The sequence below is a fragment of the Xyrauchen texanus genome, chromosome 3 (genome assembly GCF_025860055.1).
Source record: "Xyrauchen texanus isolate HMW12.3.18 chromosome 3, RBS_HiC_50CHRs, whole genome shotgun sequence".
Classification (NCBI taxonomy): domain Eukaryota; kingdom Metazoa; phylum Chordata; class Actinopteri; order Cypriniformes; family Catostomidae; genus Xyrauchen; species Xyrauchen texanus.
The window spans coordinates 55939225-55958757 of NC_068278.1; the positions used below are offsets into that span (position 1 = coordinate 55939225).

A 19533-nucleotide genomic window follows, 5' to 3' on the forward strand; every position below is an offset into this window, starting at 1 on the left:
TTTAAATCCCAAAACCTTGATTTTATCTCCAAGTTTAAAGGGAAAGTCATGGACACCAATTACTTCCATTGTATGGAAAAGAACAGCTTGAACATTAAAAAAATGCAAGATAACTACATTTTGTGTTCCATGCCAGAAAAGGGAAGACAGTCATAAGAATTTGGAACAACATCAGGAGGGTAAATGATTACAGAATTTAAATTATTATGTGAACTATCCCTAAAAATCCCCACTATTAGACTTTTGGACCCCACTGTATATGTAAACACACACAAACACATGCTTTGCTCTTTATCTCTTCATCTGGAGAGGGAGGTGATCTAAAAACCCCTCCCATAGTTGAGTTGGCAGTTCCTTTGCTCCAGTGTGTGAAAGAGCTTCTCTCTTTCAGCAAGCTCCGCCTTGTTTCGTCTTCCCTCCACTTTGTAATTGGCTCTTCTCTGTCCTTCTCCCTCACCCCTCCATGCTTGCTCCTCTACCTTTCCAAACTCTTGTGCCTTCCCTTCAAAGTATACATTGCTCTCCAGACCCTAAAACCATAGAGGACCTCCATAACAGTAACACAGGGATCTGGCTGCTTAATCCTTTATTGTGATGTAAGTATACTGTTTGTTATGGGGGATGAGTTCTCTGAGACCATGTGAGTGAGAGAGTGTGTGTGAGTGAGAAATAGAGAGAAAGAAGCAGTGTTTGGTCTGACTGTATTCCAAGCACACGTGGAGCTGCAGTATTTGGTAACTTGCAAGTATTGAACGTAGATGCATCTGGCTCTGTTTCAAAAACCTGTGCTGACCTGTGTTGAAAATGATTCATGATTGAGTACACTAATGTTGTTTTTGGTAAACCTGTTTGTGTGCAATAGGTAAAGGACACTATTGTTGTGAATTAACGGTTTTTAGTAAGATTAACATTTTGTAGGAAGCATTTGCTGGTGGAGAACACCAAAACTAAAAAGTCTGAAGTCAAATATACACAATCTAGAGCCCATGTTTTAACTATTAAAATGTTTTGTAGTGTTTCTCTAATATTATTAGTGGTGCTTATCAAGGTGAGTATCACTACTTCTTAGGTTCAGGGATTCAATAGAAAAAAAACCAATTCTTACTACATACATGAATGATATCTCAAATCGCAAAGCTTATCAAGAGAGGTGTGATATTAGTTTTCTAAGCAACTGCCAGAAATATTCCAATGGCTTACACTGAGGGAGGGACTCGAGCCATATCTTGGTACCAAAATGTCATAGATATTTTGAGGTGGGCACCCAGAACACTCTAGCAACTACTTTGTACCACCCTAGCAACCACCTAGGACACTCTAGCAACCGCCCTCAACAACCTGGCATCATTACAGCGACTTTTAATGCGGAAAAGCACTGCTCACATTTTCTGCAGGAATTTTTTTAATCCAGTTATCTCTAATAATACTATTACGTAGATGGATAGGAACATTACGGACTGGAGATGTTATAATAAACCTGTATCTTGTTCTCTGCAGCTATTGCCCATCAGAGCCCAGTGTTTCGAATTAAAGCTCTCGTCCATCTGTGTCCGGTGTCTCCGGCGTGGCGCCCCCTCCAGGCATGACTCAGAGTAACGGGGAGATGGGTCTGCAGCGCAGCCGAGTGCAGCAGCTGAGAGACGGAATCACAGCGCGCTCACTGCGGGCGCGTACCACCGTACAGAGCATCACTTGCAATGACGTCAAAGGGTTTTTCAGACGAAATGCCTTTGTCATATTCACAGTCATTGCTGTCATCATTGGTGAGATTGAATCTGTCATATTGAGATGATTGAAAGAAAGTCATTTTTGCTTTTTACTTTCAGAGGGAAGATGCACAATGCATTTTAAAATATACTATTAGACTTAAATTTTATTTCTAAAATTAACGTATTGCATAGTAGGGGTTTAATGGAACGCATACTTTATGGAATAGGTCTCTCAAAAAGGACATTTCTTGTGTCATTATGTGGTTCGAAACCCATATGACTTTCTTTCTTCCATGGAACGAACACACACACACACACACACACACACACACACACACACACACACACACACGTTGGTGCAGCTATCCTTATGAGGACTCTCCATAGACATAATGATTTTTATTCTGTATGACCTATAGATTGTATCCACTAACCCTACCCCTAAACCTAACCCTTACAAAACTTTCTGCATTTTTACATTTAAAAAAAACAAACATTGTTTAGTATGTTTTTTAAGTGATTTGAATTATGGGGACACTAGAAATGTCCTTATAAACCACATTTATAGCATAATACCCTTTTGTAACCTAAAAAAATGTCCTCATAAACCACCTAAACGCGCACACACACACACACACACACACACACACACACACACACACACACACACACACACACACACACACACACACACACACAGCGTTGGTGCAGCTATCCTTATGAGGACTCTTCATAGACATAATGATTTTTGTATTGTACGAACTATAGAATCTAACCTAAATCTAACCCTCACAAAAGACTTTCTGCATTTTTACATTTTCATAAAAAAGTAGTTTAGTATGATTAAGGGATTTAAATTATGGGAACACTAGAAATGTCCTCATAAACCACATTTATAGCATAATACCCTTGTAACTACTAGTGTATAACCTAAAAGAATACCCCCCCCCCCTCCCCCCTCCCCCACACCCACCCCAACACACACACAAGTTAGGGAGAAATTTATCCTCAGTTACCATTCACTTTCATTTATTTATTTATTTTCCATTATAATGAAAGTAAATAGTGACTGAGGCTGTCAGTCCCTAACATTTTGCCTAACAACTTCTTTTGTGTCACGACTAAATAAAATACTACAGAATTGAAACTTTTTGGTTAACTACCCTTTAAAGATTTGATACTAAACAGAAATACTCAGGATCAGATATTATATGTTAATACTGACATCATATTTAATAGTCATAGATTAAAACTGCATATTGGGTGATAATTTTCCCTTCCCAGTTTTGCTCTTTATCAGCAGTGCCAAAAAACAGCATACAGTTTCAGTGAGCTCATATTGTTCTCAGTATATTAAATGATGTGATAACACAATACTCAGCCTCAGTATTGTTCTCTAACAATTGAGACTATTTTAGAATTTCAAAATAGTGACATTTTATTTTCTCTTTTATATGAATATGAAAAACAGGGTTCTTAACCTAACCATCCCTACATAAACATCAATGTAAAAAGATCCTAAAGTAATTATAGCCTACATAAAAATGTCACAATAATTTCACTAGATTTGAATGTGTTTTGTTCCAGGTATAATTCTGGGCTTTGGACTGCGGCCGTATAAAATGTCCTATAGGCAGATGAAGTACTTCTCTTTTCCGGGAGAGCTGCTGATGAGAATGTTGCAGATGTTGGTACTCCCTCTGCTGGTGTCCAGTTTAATCACAGGTAAGGGCCACCGCGACACCACCAGGCACTGATTGCATAGAGACATGGGCGACTCTGCCAGCTAAACCCTTAACAACAGCGCTCTGAGATAAATGTATGATACAGGGGAACGGGACGGGCTGAATGTTTTCTGGCCATGCTCAAAGGGGGGTGACAGATTGACCTCTTGTGTATCACCCTTTGTTATGTCACACAGCTGAAGCAACTAAATCTGTCCCAGAGCTTTTAAAGGGACAGTTCGTCCTCATGTTGTTCCAAAGCCGTATGATTTTCTTTCTTTTGTGGAACACCAAAAGGAGGTTTGGCAGTAGTCTCAGTCACCATTTACTTCTATTGCATCTTTTTCCAGACAATGAAAGTGAATGGTGACTGAGGCTGCCCTTCTGCCTAACATCTCCAGTTGTGTTCCATGGAAGAATGAATGTCACAAAGGTTTGGAACAGCATGAGGGTGAGTAAATTATTTTTGGATGAAGTGTTTGATAGTTAGCAAAACAAAGCTGATCCAATTTTTCGGCTGTTTTGTATAAAAACAAAGGAGAATTTTAAGGAAGGTTAGTGTAAATTCTCTGGTGGGGGGGTTGACTTACAGAAAAAGGAATAGGAGGGAACAGGTGGTGAGGTCAGTGTTTGATGGTCTTTTTTCAAACAGGCAACGGGTCAATGGTCAAAGTGACCATACAGAGAACTGAACAAAAGCCTCTTTCAGTGACCCCTCTCTCTGTTCGTCAGTCTTTCTCTGTGCATAAATAGCATTCACTGCCTTCTATATAAAGTCACAAACTTTTTGAGACAGGCTCCAGGACAGATTTATAGATTGCCTATTGACCAAACACATTATATACAGAATAAAGAAGACAATACATTTATATTGCTAAACTTTGACAATGATAAATGGATTATTTTACGCTTCAATGCATCGGATAGAACAGTTCAGTTTACAGTGCTAGTCATGTGCCTTTAAAGTCAACATGAAATCAAAATTGAAACTACTTTTTCCTGGTCTCATTGTGAACCATTTATCAACACATGTTATTATTAAAAAATACAATTTTGCCTTTGTAATCAATCCTTCTTATATTTCAAACCCATTAAATCTGTCATATAGAGACTACTGTTCACAATCCAATCAATTCCTGATGGATAAATTCAAGTCACGTCCTTATTTGTCTCGTTTCAAACAGGTTTTTGACATTCAGCTGTTTGTCTCTCTCTTGTTCTCTCTTGTACTGTCACAAGGCAGACATCAATGACACAGTAGAGTTTCATTCAGCTCTAACACTCAAAACACACTAATGTGGTGCTCCACATCACAGCTTTGCATCGAGTCAACCAAATCTGCAAAAGCCAAAACAAGGACGAACTTGAGAGTTAAACTTGCTGATAATTTAGTGGAGCTTTAGAAATAATGTGAGCACAGCAAGTATTTGTTTGAACTAAATTAACCGCAGTCTCTTTCTTTATTTACTGATTAATAACTAGAGAATTACTGATTCTTGAAACATCTTGAAAGTCCTGCATTGCAAACACTATAGTTTAAAGATACGGTATATTATTGCTATAAGCTGCTTTATAGCAGTGATTTGACAGAAGTGAATTGACTGATTGTTGCTTTGCAGTCATTTGATGTATTTAAGCAGAGAAAAAGAAAGAGAGAGAGAGATACTATCTGTGCCTTGAGCTCTTTATTGTTGTTAAAATATGCATTGTTATTCAAGGGAATTCATTAGAAAAATGTTTGCCAACTAGAATTACTGTTTAACTTAGATTTTAGTGTTGCGTGCCCATGCAAAAGTCACCACAATCATGCTAAGGTGTAGTGGGTTGTTGCTTACTGGCCCACATTAAGGTCTCTGTTCTGGTCTCTAGTCTAGATATGGCTTGGTTCCCTCCTTCAATATGAGTGCGACTTGAGTGTTTGCAACGCATGACCGGATGCGATGTGTTCATTCAAAACTATGAGCGTGAAGTGAGAAATAGCAATGGATTTTGACCTAAACTTTATTCTAAACGGCTGCTACTTATGTATTTTAAACAATTATGAATGTAGAAGTCAGAAATGATTGTTTACATTGCAAACAGTATACCAAAAAGCTTTTGTAATTACAGTAAAAGTGTGATTAAATGTTTACATGTGTAATTTACTTCTGCACACGCACAGCGTACATATTTAAAATCACATCTATGAATTTCTACTTCATATTTGCTGAATTATTGTTGTTTTGCTGTTAATTTTCATAATAATAATAACTAGAAAAAAGTATTGATAAATAATACTATTAATAATAAATACTGAATTAATTTTGATCATACATTTCATTGAATTCATCCATCTGCTTAACAAAATCACATACAGTAATTTCATTCTGAAGTAAAATATTGGTAACTTCTTCATCAATGAAAAGAATCCATTGCGAGGAAATTGACAATTCACCACGACAACAGAGGGAGAAATACGACAATGAAAAGGGGGCTTTAGTCCTTGGATTTTGTTTGCCTGTGTATAAATACATGGATCATCCATCGCTTACATATGTTGACAGATACATCTCATGGTAATCAGTGGATGTACAACACTGAGAACTTTATTATGAACACTATGGTCCTAATAAAGTGCCCAACGTGGTCTTCTGCTGTTGTAGCCTATCTGCCACAAGATTCGAAATGTTGTGCATTCTGAGATGCTATTCTGCTCACTACAGTTGTACAGAGTGGTTATCCGAGTTACCATAGCCTTTCTGTCAGCTCAAACCAGTCTGGCGATTCTCCATTGACCTCTCTCATCAACAAGGCGTTTCCATTGGCAGAACTGGCGAGAAATACTCAAACCAGCCAGTCTGGCACCAACAATCATGACTCGGTCGAAATCACTGAGATCACATTTTTCCCCATTATGATGGTTGATGTGAACCTTAACTGATGCTACAGACCCATATCTGCATGATTTTAGGCATTGCACTGCTGCCACACAATTGGCTGATTAGATAATTGCATGAATAAGTAGGTGTACAGGTGTTCCTAATAAAGTGCTAAGTGAGTGTATATTATAAATCGAGATACATTTGGGAAAAACTTGTTACACATACAGGGCTAGACTGGTAATCTGGCATACCGGGCATTTTCCCTGTGTGCCAACACACTTTGGGGCCGATCAGGGGTGGACTGGCCATTGGGAGAACCGAGCGGGTCGGTGGGTCGGCCGCGAAATGTGCAGAGTGAGTAGAGCTCGTGTCTGGATGCACGAGAGAACAATGCTGACCGCTGACACTCAATGTCAATCATAGTATAACAGATTCTACGAGTACTCATCATAACATCCATAATAACACATTCTAGCACCCGGACCGTCACTTATTATAACACACAAGAACTAAATGGAACAGGCACGGTTTCTTCTGCATTAGACACTTTTTGCGAAAGCTATTTCAAAAAGTGGTAGGGATGTGTCCCACCCATAAAAGACGCCCTTGCGTAGTGCACACATAGAAAAACAAAGTATGCCCTTACCTTTATAGTGATGCGTGCATTAGTAAGCATGTTACAACTGACAAAGAATTCATTGTATAGACACTTGATTGAACAGATATATTTAGATAATCAGCAAAATCCTGCGTATCGGTCTGTTCACTGATTTCCACGGAAAAAGAGCTTTCATTAAATACAAACTTCTCAGTGAGGGTCGCACAAATTGGTCTTTGAAGACAGTGTGTGTGCGTATGTGAGGAGATTACATTTCAGTATAGGAGAATGAGACTTTATAAGACTCTTGCCTGTCAGAGACATTGTTACCATGGAGATGAGAATTAATGAGAGTAGCAGAAAGAAATCATGACCTGTGCGCAAGGTTCCCAGGCCTCAGTGTCTGAGGGTGACGGGGGGGTTAGGGTATTTGGGGTGGAAACTCAGGGGTTTAATAGGCTCGAGGGCAGTGAGATCATTATTTAGGGTCACACACACACACACACACACACACACACACACACCATCCTATACTAATGCCATACTAATAATGGGACACATACATTGTCCGATACAATAGCTGTTTTCAGTTATATTGAAAAGAAAGGAAACCACCTATTCATTTCTATACAACCTATTTCTATATAACCTTCAGGAAATATACTGCTTTACTGCTTTAGGATCTACTGTCATTGAGTGTCAAAGTGCAGCCTAAACTGCATGCATTTCCCATAACAATCAATTTGATTTTAAATAAATGTTGCATTGAAAAGGCAATGGGTTTTGTGCATTGGTTTGACAAGAAATTAAGACAAATAAATAGCAATATTTATGGATAAAAAATGCATTTTGCCCTATTGGGCAGGGAGAAGTATAACTTCCATTTTTTTTTTTAAATAAAGGTTTAAATAAATAAGGGTTAATTAAATAAAGGTGCACTCAGTAACTTTTGTCTTTGTGTCATCTTGGACTTACACTGACACCTAGTGGCTTGGATGCAGCATCATTTAAAATCAGTAGTTTTCAGTTTCAGATGCCATTGTAGAAATGTAGTCAGCTATGATTACTTTAAACAATGAGTGAAAGTGTCAACTATCAGGATGGTTACTGAGATTAAGCAAGTAGAAATCGGCTGGTCGTGTTATTCTATCATGGCAGCCCCCATGTGTGGACCCTCTCCATGTAGAATAAAACAGCTTTTATAAGGTTACTGATATGACTGGAGTCTTCATTTTAATATGAGTGGTCATGATTTCCTACATATTGTCACAGATTCACCTGACTCTCCCGCCACACACACACACACCCAACCTTCCCTCTCTCCCGAATACTAATCACCTGCACCTGCCTTCCATCACCACGCCAATCAGCTCCCCAAAATAAGCTCCACTTACTCCTCAATCGATGTCTGGTCTCCCGTGGAATACAGACTCACCTGTTCTCCCATAAGTCTCCAAGTTCTACTCCAATGACATTCAGTGATCTCTCCATGTTTCCTCTCCAACGTCTCCCTCGATTTGTGTGTGTTCCACTCCAGTGACTTTCAGCGATCTCTCCAACGTCTCCTTCAAATAGTGTGTGTGGCTCTTCAAGGATAACCTCTCCCTACTTCAATACGAAATGTCATCAGGTTTCTGTTCATCACACCTGCTCAATATCTTATGTTTGATACTCACCCGTTTCTCTATTTGTGTTTTCAATAAATACCTGCCTTTGGGTTCAAACACCATCTTCGAGTCCGGGTTTTCGTAAAACAATTAAAAATATTAATTAATTTAGGATTTAAAATCAGAAAAATGACTGAGTGCACCTTTAAATCTGGCTAATGCTTAAAGGGATAGTTTGTTAGTCTCAGTCACCATTCAATTTCATTGCATCTTTTTTTTTCATACAGTGCAAGTGAATGTGACTGAGGCTAACATTCTGCATAACATTTCCTTTAATGTAGGTTTAAACAATATGTGAGTGAGTAAATGATGACATCATTGTTGTTTCTGGGTGAATTATCCTTTTAAGCATGAGCCAGTTGTGTTATTTAATAGTTTTGATGACTTCACTATTTCCTAAAATGTGGAAATAAGTAATAATATGCAGATAACATATGCTGTTGCTTGCAATACTATATGCACATTCATCATGAGAAACTAACGTTTGAGATTAACGTCACATGTGTGCAGGCATGGCAGCACTGGACAGTCGAGCTTCGGGGAAGATGGGTCTAAGAGCTGTAGTTTACTACACTACCACCACCATCATCGCTGTCTTCATCGGGATCGTCATGGTGCTCATCATCCATCCAGGAAAAGGCTCTAAAGATGAATTTACTAAACGGGAGAAAATAGAGCAAGTTAGCCCTGCAGATGCCTTCCTAGATCTCATAAGGTATTGAGAAGTAAACTTTTTACGTTTACACTTTTATTTTGAGTCTTTTGTTTAAATGCAATTTGATGTCTCTTTTTTACTTTTACAGAAATATGTTTCCTCCCAATATAGTGCAAGCGTGTACGCAACAGGTGAAGTCTCCTTTGTCTATTTAGTGATCTCTTTTTGTTCTTTTTATGTTGTTGTGTTTTCCCCCTCATGTTCATTCAATATTCTCATATGCTCATATCTAATTGTTCAGTTTTTCCCCCCTAAAATTATTTATTTTAAGTGGTGTTAACTAAAGCAAGCATCACTACTATTATTGGTCATATTCAGAACGGTGTTTGCTTTATACCCTATCTCTAAGAATTCAACTTCTGCGTGTAACTAGTCCTGGACAAATGATACCTCAAATTGATCAGGTTATTGAGGAGAGGTGTGCTATTACTTTTATAAACAATCTGACTACAATTTACGCCTGGTGGATGATAAGAGAGTGGTGGTGGCATAGTAGGCTAAAGCACATAACTGGTAATCAGAAGGTTGCTGGTTCAATCCCCACAGCCACCACCATTGTGTCCTTGAGTAAGGCACTTAACTCCAGGTTGCTCCGGGGGGATTGTCCCTGTAATAAGTGCACTGTAAGTCGCTTTGTATAAAAGCGTCTACAAAATGCATAAATGTAAACAAATCCCAAACTTACACTGAACGAATGAAAAGTTGGAGTCATATACTGTATTAAAAAATACTGTAATATCTATGATATTTCATAGAGGCTATTTTGATATGGGCCAGCAAGCAACCACCTAGCTACCACCTAGAATACCCTAGCAACCAACAAATGTGTCTTAGTAACCACCCATAACAACCCAGCAACCCCTTAGCAATGCCATGGCAACCACCCGAGCACCCTAGCATCATGGTGGCAAGCACAACACACAATTTCTTTACAAAATGTCAAAATATATTTACCCCATATAACGGTAAAGAAAACCAAGTACACATGTTTACTGTGTCTATTCTCTCATTCTTTCGTAGTTTAAGACAAAGTATGCAAAGCGCTTGGTCACAGTAAAAGTTACGGTGAACGAGACACTCTTCAGTTTGAATAACGGGTCGCAGGAACTCCAACATGAAGAGATGATTCCAGTGCTCGGAACGGTTAATGGAATCAACGCGCTTGGACTTGTGGTCTTCTCCATGTGCTTTGGTCTCATTATTGGAAGCATGAAGGAGCAGGGTCAGCCTCTGCGGGATTTCTTTGACTGTCTGAACGAGGCCATCATGAGGCTGGTTGCCATTATTATGTGGTGAGTGATTTAGAGTGGGAAAGTTCACAGCTTTGAGCACATGAATGGACATATTAAGTGTTTAGTTTTTTATAAAGTGTTTAGTGGTTTTCATAATAAATGGAAACCAATTGTTATAAAACTATAAAAATCATGTCATGGCCTTTTGTAATTTTGACTTTTCACAGACATAAAATCAACATGAAAGGGTGATTTGCAGCCCATTGTACTTATGTAATGTGATGCGTTTCAGAGTAAAACGGGATATTAGAATAAATTAGGGTTGAACGTAATTTTCTCCATAGGGATTGGATAATGAAAAGGGTCTCTATGACAGGTGGTTGGAGGGCTTGGTGATGTCAGCCAAAAAGGAAAGTCATTTTAGGGCAGAGCAAGTTATTAAACTTTGATGAGATATTGTACAGACAAACTTTCTTTGGAATAGCATGCAATGAAAAATCTTGCACAATAAGACCACGAATGTGTGTTAATAATGAAAATAGAGTCATTTTTGATTTCATATTGACACTAATCAGTTGTTTTGCTCAAATAAATTAAAATAAGGCAATATTTTAACATATATTTATCTGACTTTATACCTATTTCTTCACTTCATTCTTTCCACTGAACAACAGTGATCATAAATGCAGTAAATATCTATTGTGTTATCCCACCTAAGGTACGCGCCATTGGGCATACTGTTCCTGATAGCGGGAAAGATAGTTGAGATGGATGACCTGTCAACAATGGGTGGGCAGTTAGGCATGTACACCATCACAGTCATCACTGGCCTGATGATACATGCTATCATCGTTCTACCCTTGCTCTACTTCCTGGTGACGCGTAAAAATCCGTTTGTGTTCATCGGTGGTCTTCTGCAAGCCCTTGTCACTGCACTAGGTACCTCTTCCAGGTAAAATTGTACACCCATACTACTTATTCAGTTTAGTTAACTGTGTTTTTCAAGGAATGACTTTTAATAAAAGTGCCAGCCATGAGTGAATATGTCACATCTAGAAGTCTGACTGTTACAAATGCCGTAATTCTTCTGTGTAAAACAAAAGAAGTTGCTCTTTTCCATGCAATGATAGTGCCTGAGAATTCAGCCTCTTCAACTCTGGGGCATTGTTGGGCTGCCACCTGCAATTTTTCACACTCAAATTTAAAAGCACACCATTTACACATACTGTGGACTATTTGAGAAAAATTGGTCCCAAATTTTCAGGTCTGTTGCTCACATAAAGCTATCAAATGGGTTGAGAAATCTTGAAGCACACAAGTTCAACTTCAATTGAAAACTTTTGTCCTTTGTCCTTGATAATAACCACTGACAGGTGAGCTGAATAACATTTATTATCTCATTACAATGGCACCTGTCAAGGGGTGGGATATATTAGGCAGCAAGTGAACAGTCAGTTCTTCAATTTCATGTGTTGGAAGCAGGAAAAATGGACTGGGTCAGAGCATCTCCAAAACGGCAGGTATTGTGGGGTATTCCCGGTATGCAGTGGTTAGTACCTACCAAAAGTAGTCCAAGGAAGGACAAACGGTGAACTGGTGTCAGGGTCATGGGCGCCAAAGGCTCACTGATGCGCTTGGGGAGTGAAGGCAAACCCGTCTGGTCCGATCCCACAGATGAACTACTGTAGCACAAATTACTGAAAAACGTAATGCTGGCTATGATAGAAAGGTGTCAGAACACACTGTAGGTGCAGACTATTCAGAGTGCCCATGCTGACCCCTGTCCACCACTGAAAGCGCCTACAATGGACATGTGAGCATCAGAACTGGACCATGGAGCAATGAAAGAAGGTGGCCTGGTCTGATGAATCATGTTGTCTTTTAGATCATGTGGGCGGCTGGGTGCGGGTTCATCGTTTACCTGGGGAAGAGATGGCAGCAGGATGCACCATTGGAAGGAGGCAGTGTGATGCTCTGGGCAATGTACTGCTGGGAAACGTTTGGTCCTGGCATTCATGTGGCTGTTACTTTGACATGAACCAACTACATAAATATTGTTGCAGACCATGTACACCCCTTCATGGCAATGGTATTCCTTGATGGCAGTGGCCTCTTTCAGCAGGATAATGCTCCCTGCCACACTGCAAAAAATTTTCAGGAATAGTTTAAGGAACATGACAAAGAGTTCAAGGTGTTGCCCTGGCCTCCAAATTCCTCAGATCTCAATCCGATTGAGCATCTATGGGATGTGCTGGACCAACAACTCAGATCCATGGAGGACCCACCTCGCAACTTACAGGACTTGAAGGATCTGTTGCAAAAGTCTTGGTGCCAGATACCACAGGACACCTTCAGAGCTCTTAAGGAGTCCATGCCTCAGTGGGTCAGAGCTGTTTTGGTGGCACTAGGGGGACCTACACGATATTAGGCAGGTGGTTTTAATATTGTGGCTGATTGGTGTATCTTTAGAAATTCCATCCAGTTTCTAGAAATGGTTTATGTCATTTTGAGGAAATCATTGTAATGTTTTGTAAATGTTACAAAGTAGCACTTGACTAACCTCATTTGTTTTGTTTCTCTCATTAGCTCTGCCACTCTGCCCATCACTTTTAAGTGTCTGGAGGAAAATAACCATGTGGATAAACGTGTAACACGATTTGTGCTGCCAGTGGGTGCCACTATAAACATGGATGGCACAGCTCTGTATGAAGCTCTGGCTGCTATCTTCATTGCACAGGTCAACAACATGGACTTGAACTTTGGACAGATTCTAACCATCAGGTACAGTTTGGACAAATAGAAAAAATGGCTAACTTCATGATTCCTGTGGTCAAAGAAAAAATACAAATGTCAGGGAATTTTCAAATTGTGTTTTCCAAGCCTAAAAAAAAAAGTCATGGAAATAATTAAAATCTTGTCAAGAAAATACAAGAATAAAACAGTCTTGTGTAGACTAACATAGAACCACAATGGACCCATAGAGGTGTCTGATTTGTGAGCGAAACATTCTTTCAAGTTCTTTTAAACAAATTGGATGAACCGGTTCACAAATCAGTCTAACTGATTCAGTAACAAATCAGTCTGAATTAAAAACTAAATAAAAAAGTCCATAATGAAAAAAATTATTTGGAACACTATTACAGTTCCTAATCTTAAACGTATCATTTTTAACAGCATAACAGCAACAGCAGCCAGTATTGGTGCAGCTGGAATCCCTCAGGCTGGCCTAGTTACAATGGTGATAGTGCTGACCTCTGTGGGACTACCGACTGATGACATCACTCTAATTGTTGCCGTTGATTGGTTCCTGTAAGTACTTTGTTCCATGTATTGTAACAAATGTTTGAAGTAAAAGATACATTTATTTGTGCAAGATCATACCACAATAAATATATGGATTCCAAGTAAGACCACTGACATGACTTTAACTGCCAAAAAAACCTTGAAAATATTGGGGAATATCACTTTAAATAGTCATGGATATTAAAGGAAGATTTAGGGTTCAATACAAGTTAAGCTCGACAGCATTTTTGGCATAAAGTTGATTGCCACAAAAAATATTTTCAACCTGTCCCTCTCTTTTATATATATATATAAAAGTGCCTCACTGGGTTGCAGTGAGGCACTTACAATGGAAGTGAATGAGGCCAATCTGTAAACGTTGAAATATTCAAAATATTGCCACAATATAGCCACACAAGACGTAAACATTATGCATGTTAACATGATTTTAGTGTGACAAAATCGCTTATATTTCCAATTTTACAACTTCAATGCCACGATGACGTAACGCTGTAAACTCTAAAACAATTATAGTCGATTTATCGATTTATCGCCCCCATTCACTTCCATTGTAAGTGCCTCACTGCGACCTCAATTTTCACTTGAGAGATGATTTGAAATACATTTTTGTTGTAATCAACATTGTGCCACAAATGCTGTACAGTGTTTGTTTAAATGGCTTTTAAGGTGCTTTGATGGAGTGTACTGACACACAGAACCAGGCATGAATTCTGAGCTGAAAAGGAAGCAAGATAATTCCTCTCTCATTTCATAAACCATATAATCCATTTGTGCATGACCTTGCAGACATCTGCTTCCAATGAACATTGTAGAATCTACTGATTAATACTCTCATGACCACTAGCAAGCTCCTGCGACCCGTCGATTATTACAGTAGATTTCACAGCAAAACTGACATGCTTTAAGTCACCGTCTCTGCTGCATGCCAGAAACCGAATTCACGATGGTCAGTGCACTCGCCGTCACATTATATGCGGATTAAAGCAGTCTATGGCGTGATGCTGTGAGCAACAGCGTTCAGAACAGAGCGGCTATTGTGAAGTTTATAAGAGACCTCAGCCCTGGAGGGACAGAGGGGTTCCAAAGGAGGAAAGTTCATACTAGGAAAGATGGGTCAGCAAAAACACAACTCACAACATGGAGGAACTATTTTTCTTATACGGAAGCTGCATGGGGTCCTCAGAGCACAACAAATGATCATGTTATGTTAAGTGATCCAGATGTGTAAAGCCTAGAACGAATCTGAAAACTGCACCATTATTAAGTAGATGCAGGGCTCAACAATAAATACTAATTTGCTGAACCGGTCGGGCCACTGTTTTAGATTTATACTTGTCCTTCCAACATTTTCACTGGCCCCACCACAAAAGGTACTATATATTATTTCTATAGAAAATATATTCTATTTAAAATAGAAAACATGTACTTTTATTTTTATTTAATGTTGTTTTGGAAACACTTACATTTGTTAACATAAACTAACAACGAACAATCATTTTACAGCATTTATTCAAATTGGTTCATGTTAACGTCAACATTTACATTTATTCATTTGGCAGACGCTTTTATCCAAAGCGACTTACAAAAGAGGAAAGCATAAGTGAATCATCAAGGAGACAGTGGTACGAAAAGTGCCATACTATAAAGTTTCACTATCATCAGAATAGTATACAAAACAGATTTAAGTGCAACAAGAAATGTAAATAATTATTTTTTTTAGTGACCAGTTAAGTGCTTTTGGAAAAGATGTGTTTTTAGCCGTTTTTGGAAGATAGAGAGTGAGTTAGCTTCCCGGATTGAGTTGGGAAGTTTATTCCACCACCGTGGTATGATGAAACTGAAAGTCCGGGAAAGTGTTTTGGTGCCTCTTTGTTTTGGTATGACAAGGCGTCGTTCATGTTGAATTGAACAAAGTAGTGATCAGAGACATGTAAAGGTGTACCAAGAATATTTGAGGTGGTACAGTTACGTGTAAAAATGAGGTCCAGCTGGTTGCCCGACCTGTGAGTTGCTGTGGTGTGTAGTCTTTCCAAGTCAAATGAGGCCAGAAGAGTATTCGGTTCAATGGCCTGGGGTTTGTCTTGGTGTATGTTGAAATCGCCAAGAACCACAAGTGGCCTGCCATCCTCTGGCAAGGAGGACAGCCTGACATCCATCTCCTCAAGAAAGCTTGTCAACTGACCTGGGGGGCGATAGATGACAACAACATGTAATTTTGTGGGTTGTATTGTAGTAATGGCATGGAATTCAAAAGATGCATTATTACATAGTGAAGCCTGTGGTGAAAAAGTCCAGTTATTATGAATGAGCAAACCTGTTCCCCCACCCCTACCAGTATGTCGAGGGGTGTGGGTGAAGGAGAAGTTGTTGGAGAGAGCAGCAGGTGTTGCTGTATCCTCAGGACGTATCCATGTCTCTGTCAGTGCCAGGATACTGACATTTTTAAATCATGAGTTGTATATGTTAACATTAGTTAATGCACTTTGAACTAACATTAACAAAGATTAATAAATGCTGTAAACAATATATTGTTCATTGTTTGTTCATGATACCCAATGCATTAACTAATGTTTATAAATAGAACTTTATTGGGAAGTGTTACCGTTGTTTTTATTATCATAATATTTACATTTTATTTTTAGAAATGTATTTGTATATGTTTAAGGAGAAAAAAATATTTATCATTAATTTAATGCTTTTTTTAAAAAAATTTGCAAACAATTAACAATTTAAAATAAATGATGTATTAGGTTTTTCATTTGCAATAATAGCTGAAAATTATAATGCAACTCTATGACAAATACAAATGTATTCACATTTGCTGAAAAACAATAGCATACAGTGCAAAACATACTGTAACACATTTTCAACCCATTTTGTCTGATGTTTCCAAGATTATGACAGTCAGTCTCACAATTTCAACGACACTTCTTCTGCCTCAGACAGCTCGATAATGTGATCTATGTGACATTTAATGGAAATTTCCGGGTTCAATAAAAGTTAAGATTAAAGCTTAAAGTAATTTCGGTCGACACTAGCAACACCCAACGGAATTGCAAAAAAAAAATTTTTCAAAACAGCTTTCTGAATACGCCCCCCCATCTGCCGTTGGTCAAATAAACAGAAAGTCCTGCCCCCAACTCACGCCATTGGTTGAGAAACATTGTTGGGCCGGGTCTAAGCGGGTTGCTCAAAACAAACAGAGCAATTTTAAAAGCACAACAGTAACAGAGTGTTTACAGTTTTTGAGAAAATTAACCAATGAATGGCTTACTTATAGTTGTGTCTGCATATTCAGTTAGGATAAGAGAAATTATTTAACACAGAAAAAGTTACGTACTTCAGCTGTAATTGACATTTATGGCATAATGTTGATTACAACATTAGAAGCAAAAATCGTGGTTACAGTACGACACTGGAAGTGAATGGGGCCAGTCCACAAATATTAAAATACATACTGTTAAACATAAAAAATATGAACATTATTTTATTGTGTTAAAATCAATTACAGGGTTTACTGACATTATATTGTGATGGCAACAAAGTTGAAATATTGGATATAACTCCAATAAGGTTAGAAAGCAATTTTCATTCACAGATAAAAAAAGTGATATTTGCTTTTGTTTTAAATAAGGGAGATGAGTTGAAACTATTTTCTGAGGTAATCAACACTTTGCCACAAATCAAAGGCTGTTGATTTAGCTCAACTTGTATTGAACCCGGATTATTCCTTCAATTCCTATTGAACCCGGAACATTCCTCTAACCAGCAGAATTCGCAACAATGTATAAAATCACGGAAAACCAATTGTTTACGTCCGCCATGCATAAAAACAGCTTAATGAATGCAAGATGTAGGGTACAACGGGGCTAAAGGCACACCTTAAGGAAAATTTGATTTTTTCCTGGTCACAAAGTATATCAAGTTTAAAAAAATACATTTATTTTTATTAAATATTGATGGAACAAACTTGATGGAGCAATGTATCAGAGATATTTTGCAGTACATTGAGACAAACAGGTGTTAAGGAAAGTACTGGGGTAGGCTTTGTTGCTGTTTAGTGTTTTGGGAGAAAATCAAATCAAAGGAGTCTTTTACTCCCGGGTGGCCTTTGGCACCGTTGTACCATACTGCAGTGACAAAATAATGCAGCACTTGCCAAATGAGTCCAAAAACAGTTGGTGTTTTGGCTAACTTGGGCAGAGCACAGTGTTATTGCATGATCTTTTTACCTCTCTTTTCATCTTCCGTTTCAGAGATCGCCTGCGCACAACCACTAATGTTCTGGGTGACTCCATTGGCGCTGGCATTGTGGAGCATTTGTCACGTCACGAGCTGCGCTCCATCGATGCAGAGATCGGAAACTCTGTGTTGGAGGAAAACGAGACCAAGAAAACATATCAGCTCATCTCTCAGGAGAGCGAGTGTGAAAATGCCAAGATCCTTGACAGCGAGACCAAAATGTAACAGCCTGTTTTCTGAGGAGTTCATCCATGGAAAAATGGATGCAAAATGGATTTATTGTACAAATACTTGTGACTTAGTCAGACGCTAGTGATGTCTGATATTCATCTCAAATGTTTTATGCAGTACGCCTGTCAAAGACATACAAATGTATAGAAATGTCCATTGTGATAGCAGAAATGGACACGCATGTTCCACATCGGACCTTTTTCAACTGTTTTGTTCTAGAGCTAGTAAATTGATTAGACTGGTAAAAATTAGATTTTAATAATTTTCTAGATGCAGGTTTGGTTTTGTTAATACAAAATGTACCATGAATACCATCATGTGCAGAATTTGATTTTAAAAATATATTTCAAATTGGGCTGGAAAAATAAACTGATTCAACCCTTATGTTGGAATACAATTCCTTGACTTTGTTCACATATGGTATCTGAAAACACCCCCAAAATTCGGAACATTTTCTTTCATTTTTGTTTTCACATTGTTACACTTGTGTTCCCGGTCAAAAATGACCGGCCATTGGACATGAATGTATTAGACTACAAAATACAGGATTTTTTTCTCTCCCCTTTTCTCCCCAATTTGGCATGCCCAATTCCCAATGCGCTCTTGGTCCTCAAGGTGGCTCAATGACTCCGGGTGGCGGAGGACAAATCTCAGTTGCCTCCGTGTTTGAGACCATCAATCCGCGCATCTTATCACGTGGCTTGTTGACGAGGCTCACACTATTCTCCGCGGCATCCACGCACGACTCACCACGCGCCTCACTGAAAGCGAGAACCACATTATTGAAACCACAAAGAGGTTAACCCAACGTAACTGTACCCACCCTAGCAACTGGGCAAATTGGTTGCTTAGGAAGCCTGAATGGAGTCACTCAGCACGCCCTGGATTCGAACTTGCGACTCCAGGAGTGGTAGTCTGCGTCTTTACTTGCTGAGCTACCCAGGTCCCCCAAAATACAGAAATATTACGTGTTCAGGAGTATCCCAATCTTTTAGATGAGCACATATGTGGATATGTGTTTGCTAAGTCCTCAGACATGGGCACGCATATACACACACACACACACACACACACACACATACACACACACATCGTGTGTTGAGCACCGTCTTGTGCATCGTCTTTGCATGTACACTCTTTGAGGAATATTTCAAGATCTACTTATCATTTGAGTTTGGGCTTGTTTGAATCAGGATATTCTGTTTTAAGTTATGACATGTCATTTTCTATGCTATATGTGTGTTTCAGGAA

General features: G+C 38.8%; 1 protein-coding gene across 2 annotated transcripts; it reads left to right on the plus strand.

The window, feature by feature from the left end:
* The first annotated feature begins 437 nt into the window (after positions 1 to 437).
* Positions 438 to 18684, plus strand: slc1a3a (solute carrier family 1 member 3a). Of its 2 annotated transcripts, none has more exons than XM_052107590.1 (10): positions 438 to 596; positions 1498 to 1763; positions 3297 to 3434; positions 9070 to 9274; positions 9363 to 9405; positions 10295 to 10566; positions 11225 to 11458; positions 13093 to 13287; positions 13681 to 13815; positions 18066 to 18684. In XM_052107590.1, exons 2-10 carry the CDS (start codon positions 1583 to 1585, stop codon positions 18274 to 18276), a joined length of 1614 nt encoding a protein of 537 aa, XP_051963550.1. In that variant the 5' UTR covers positions 438 to 596; positions 1498 to 1582; the 3' UTR covers positions 18277 to 18684. The 2 variants fall into 2 exon arrangements, with proteins under 2 accessions (XP_051963550.1, XP_051963558.1); XM_052107598.1 differs by having other exon boundaries at positions 460 to 596; positions 1555 to 1763.
* Positions 18685 to 19533: the final 849 nt, after the last annotated feature.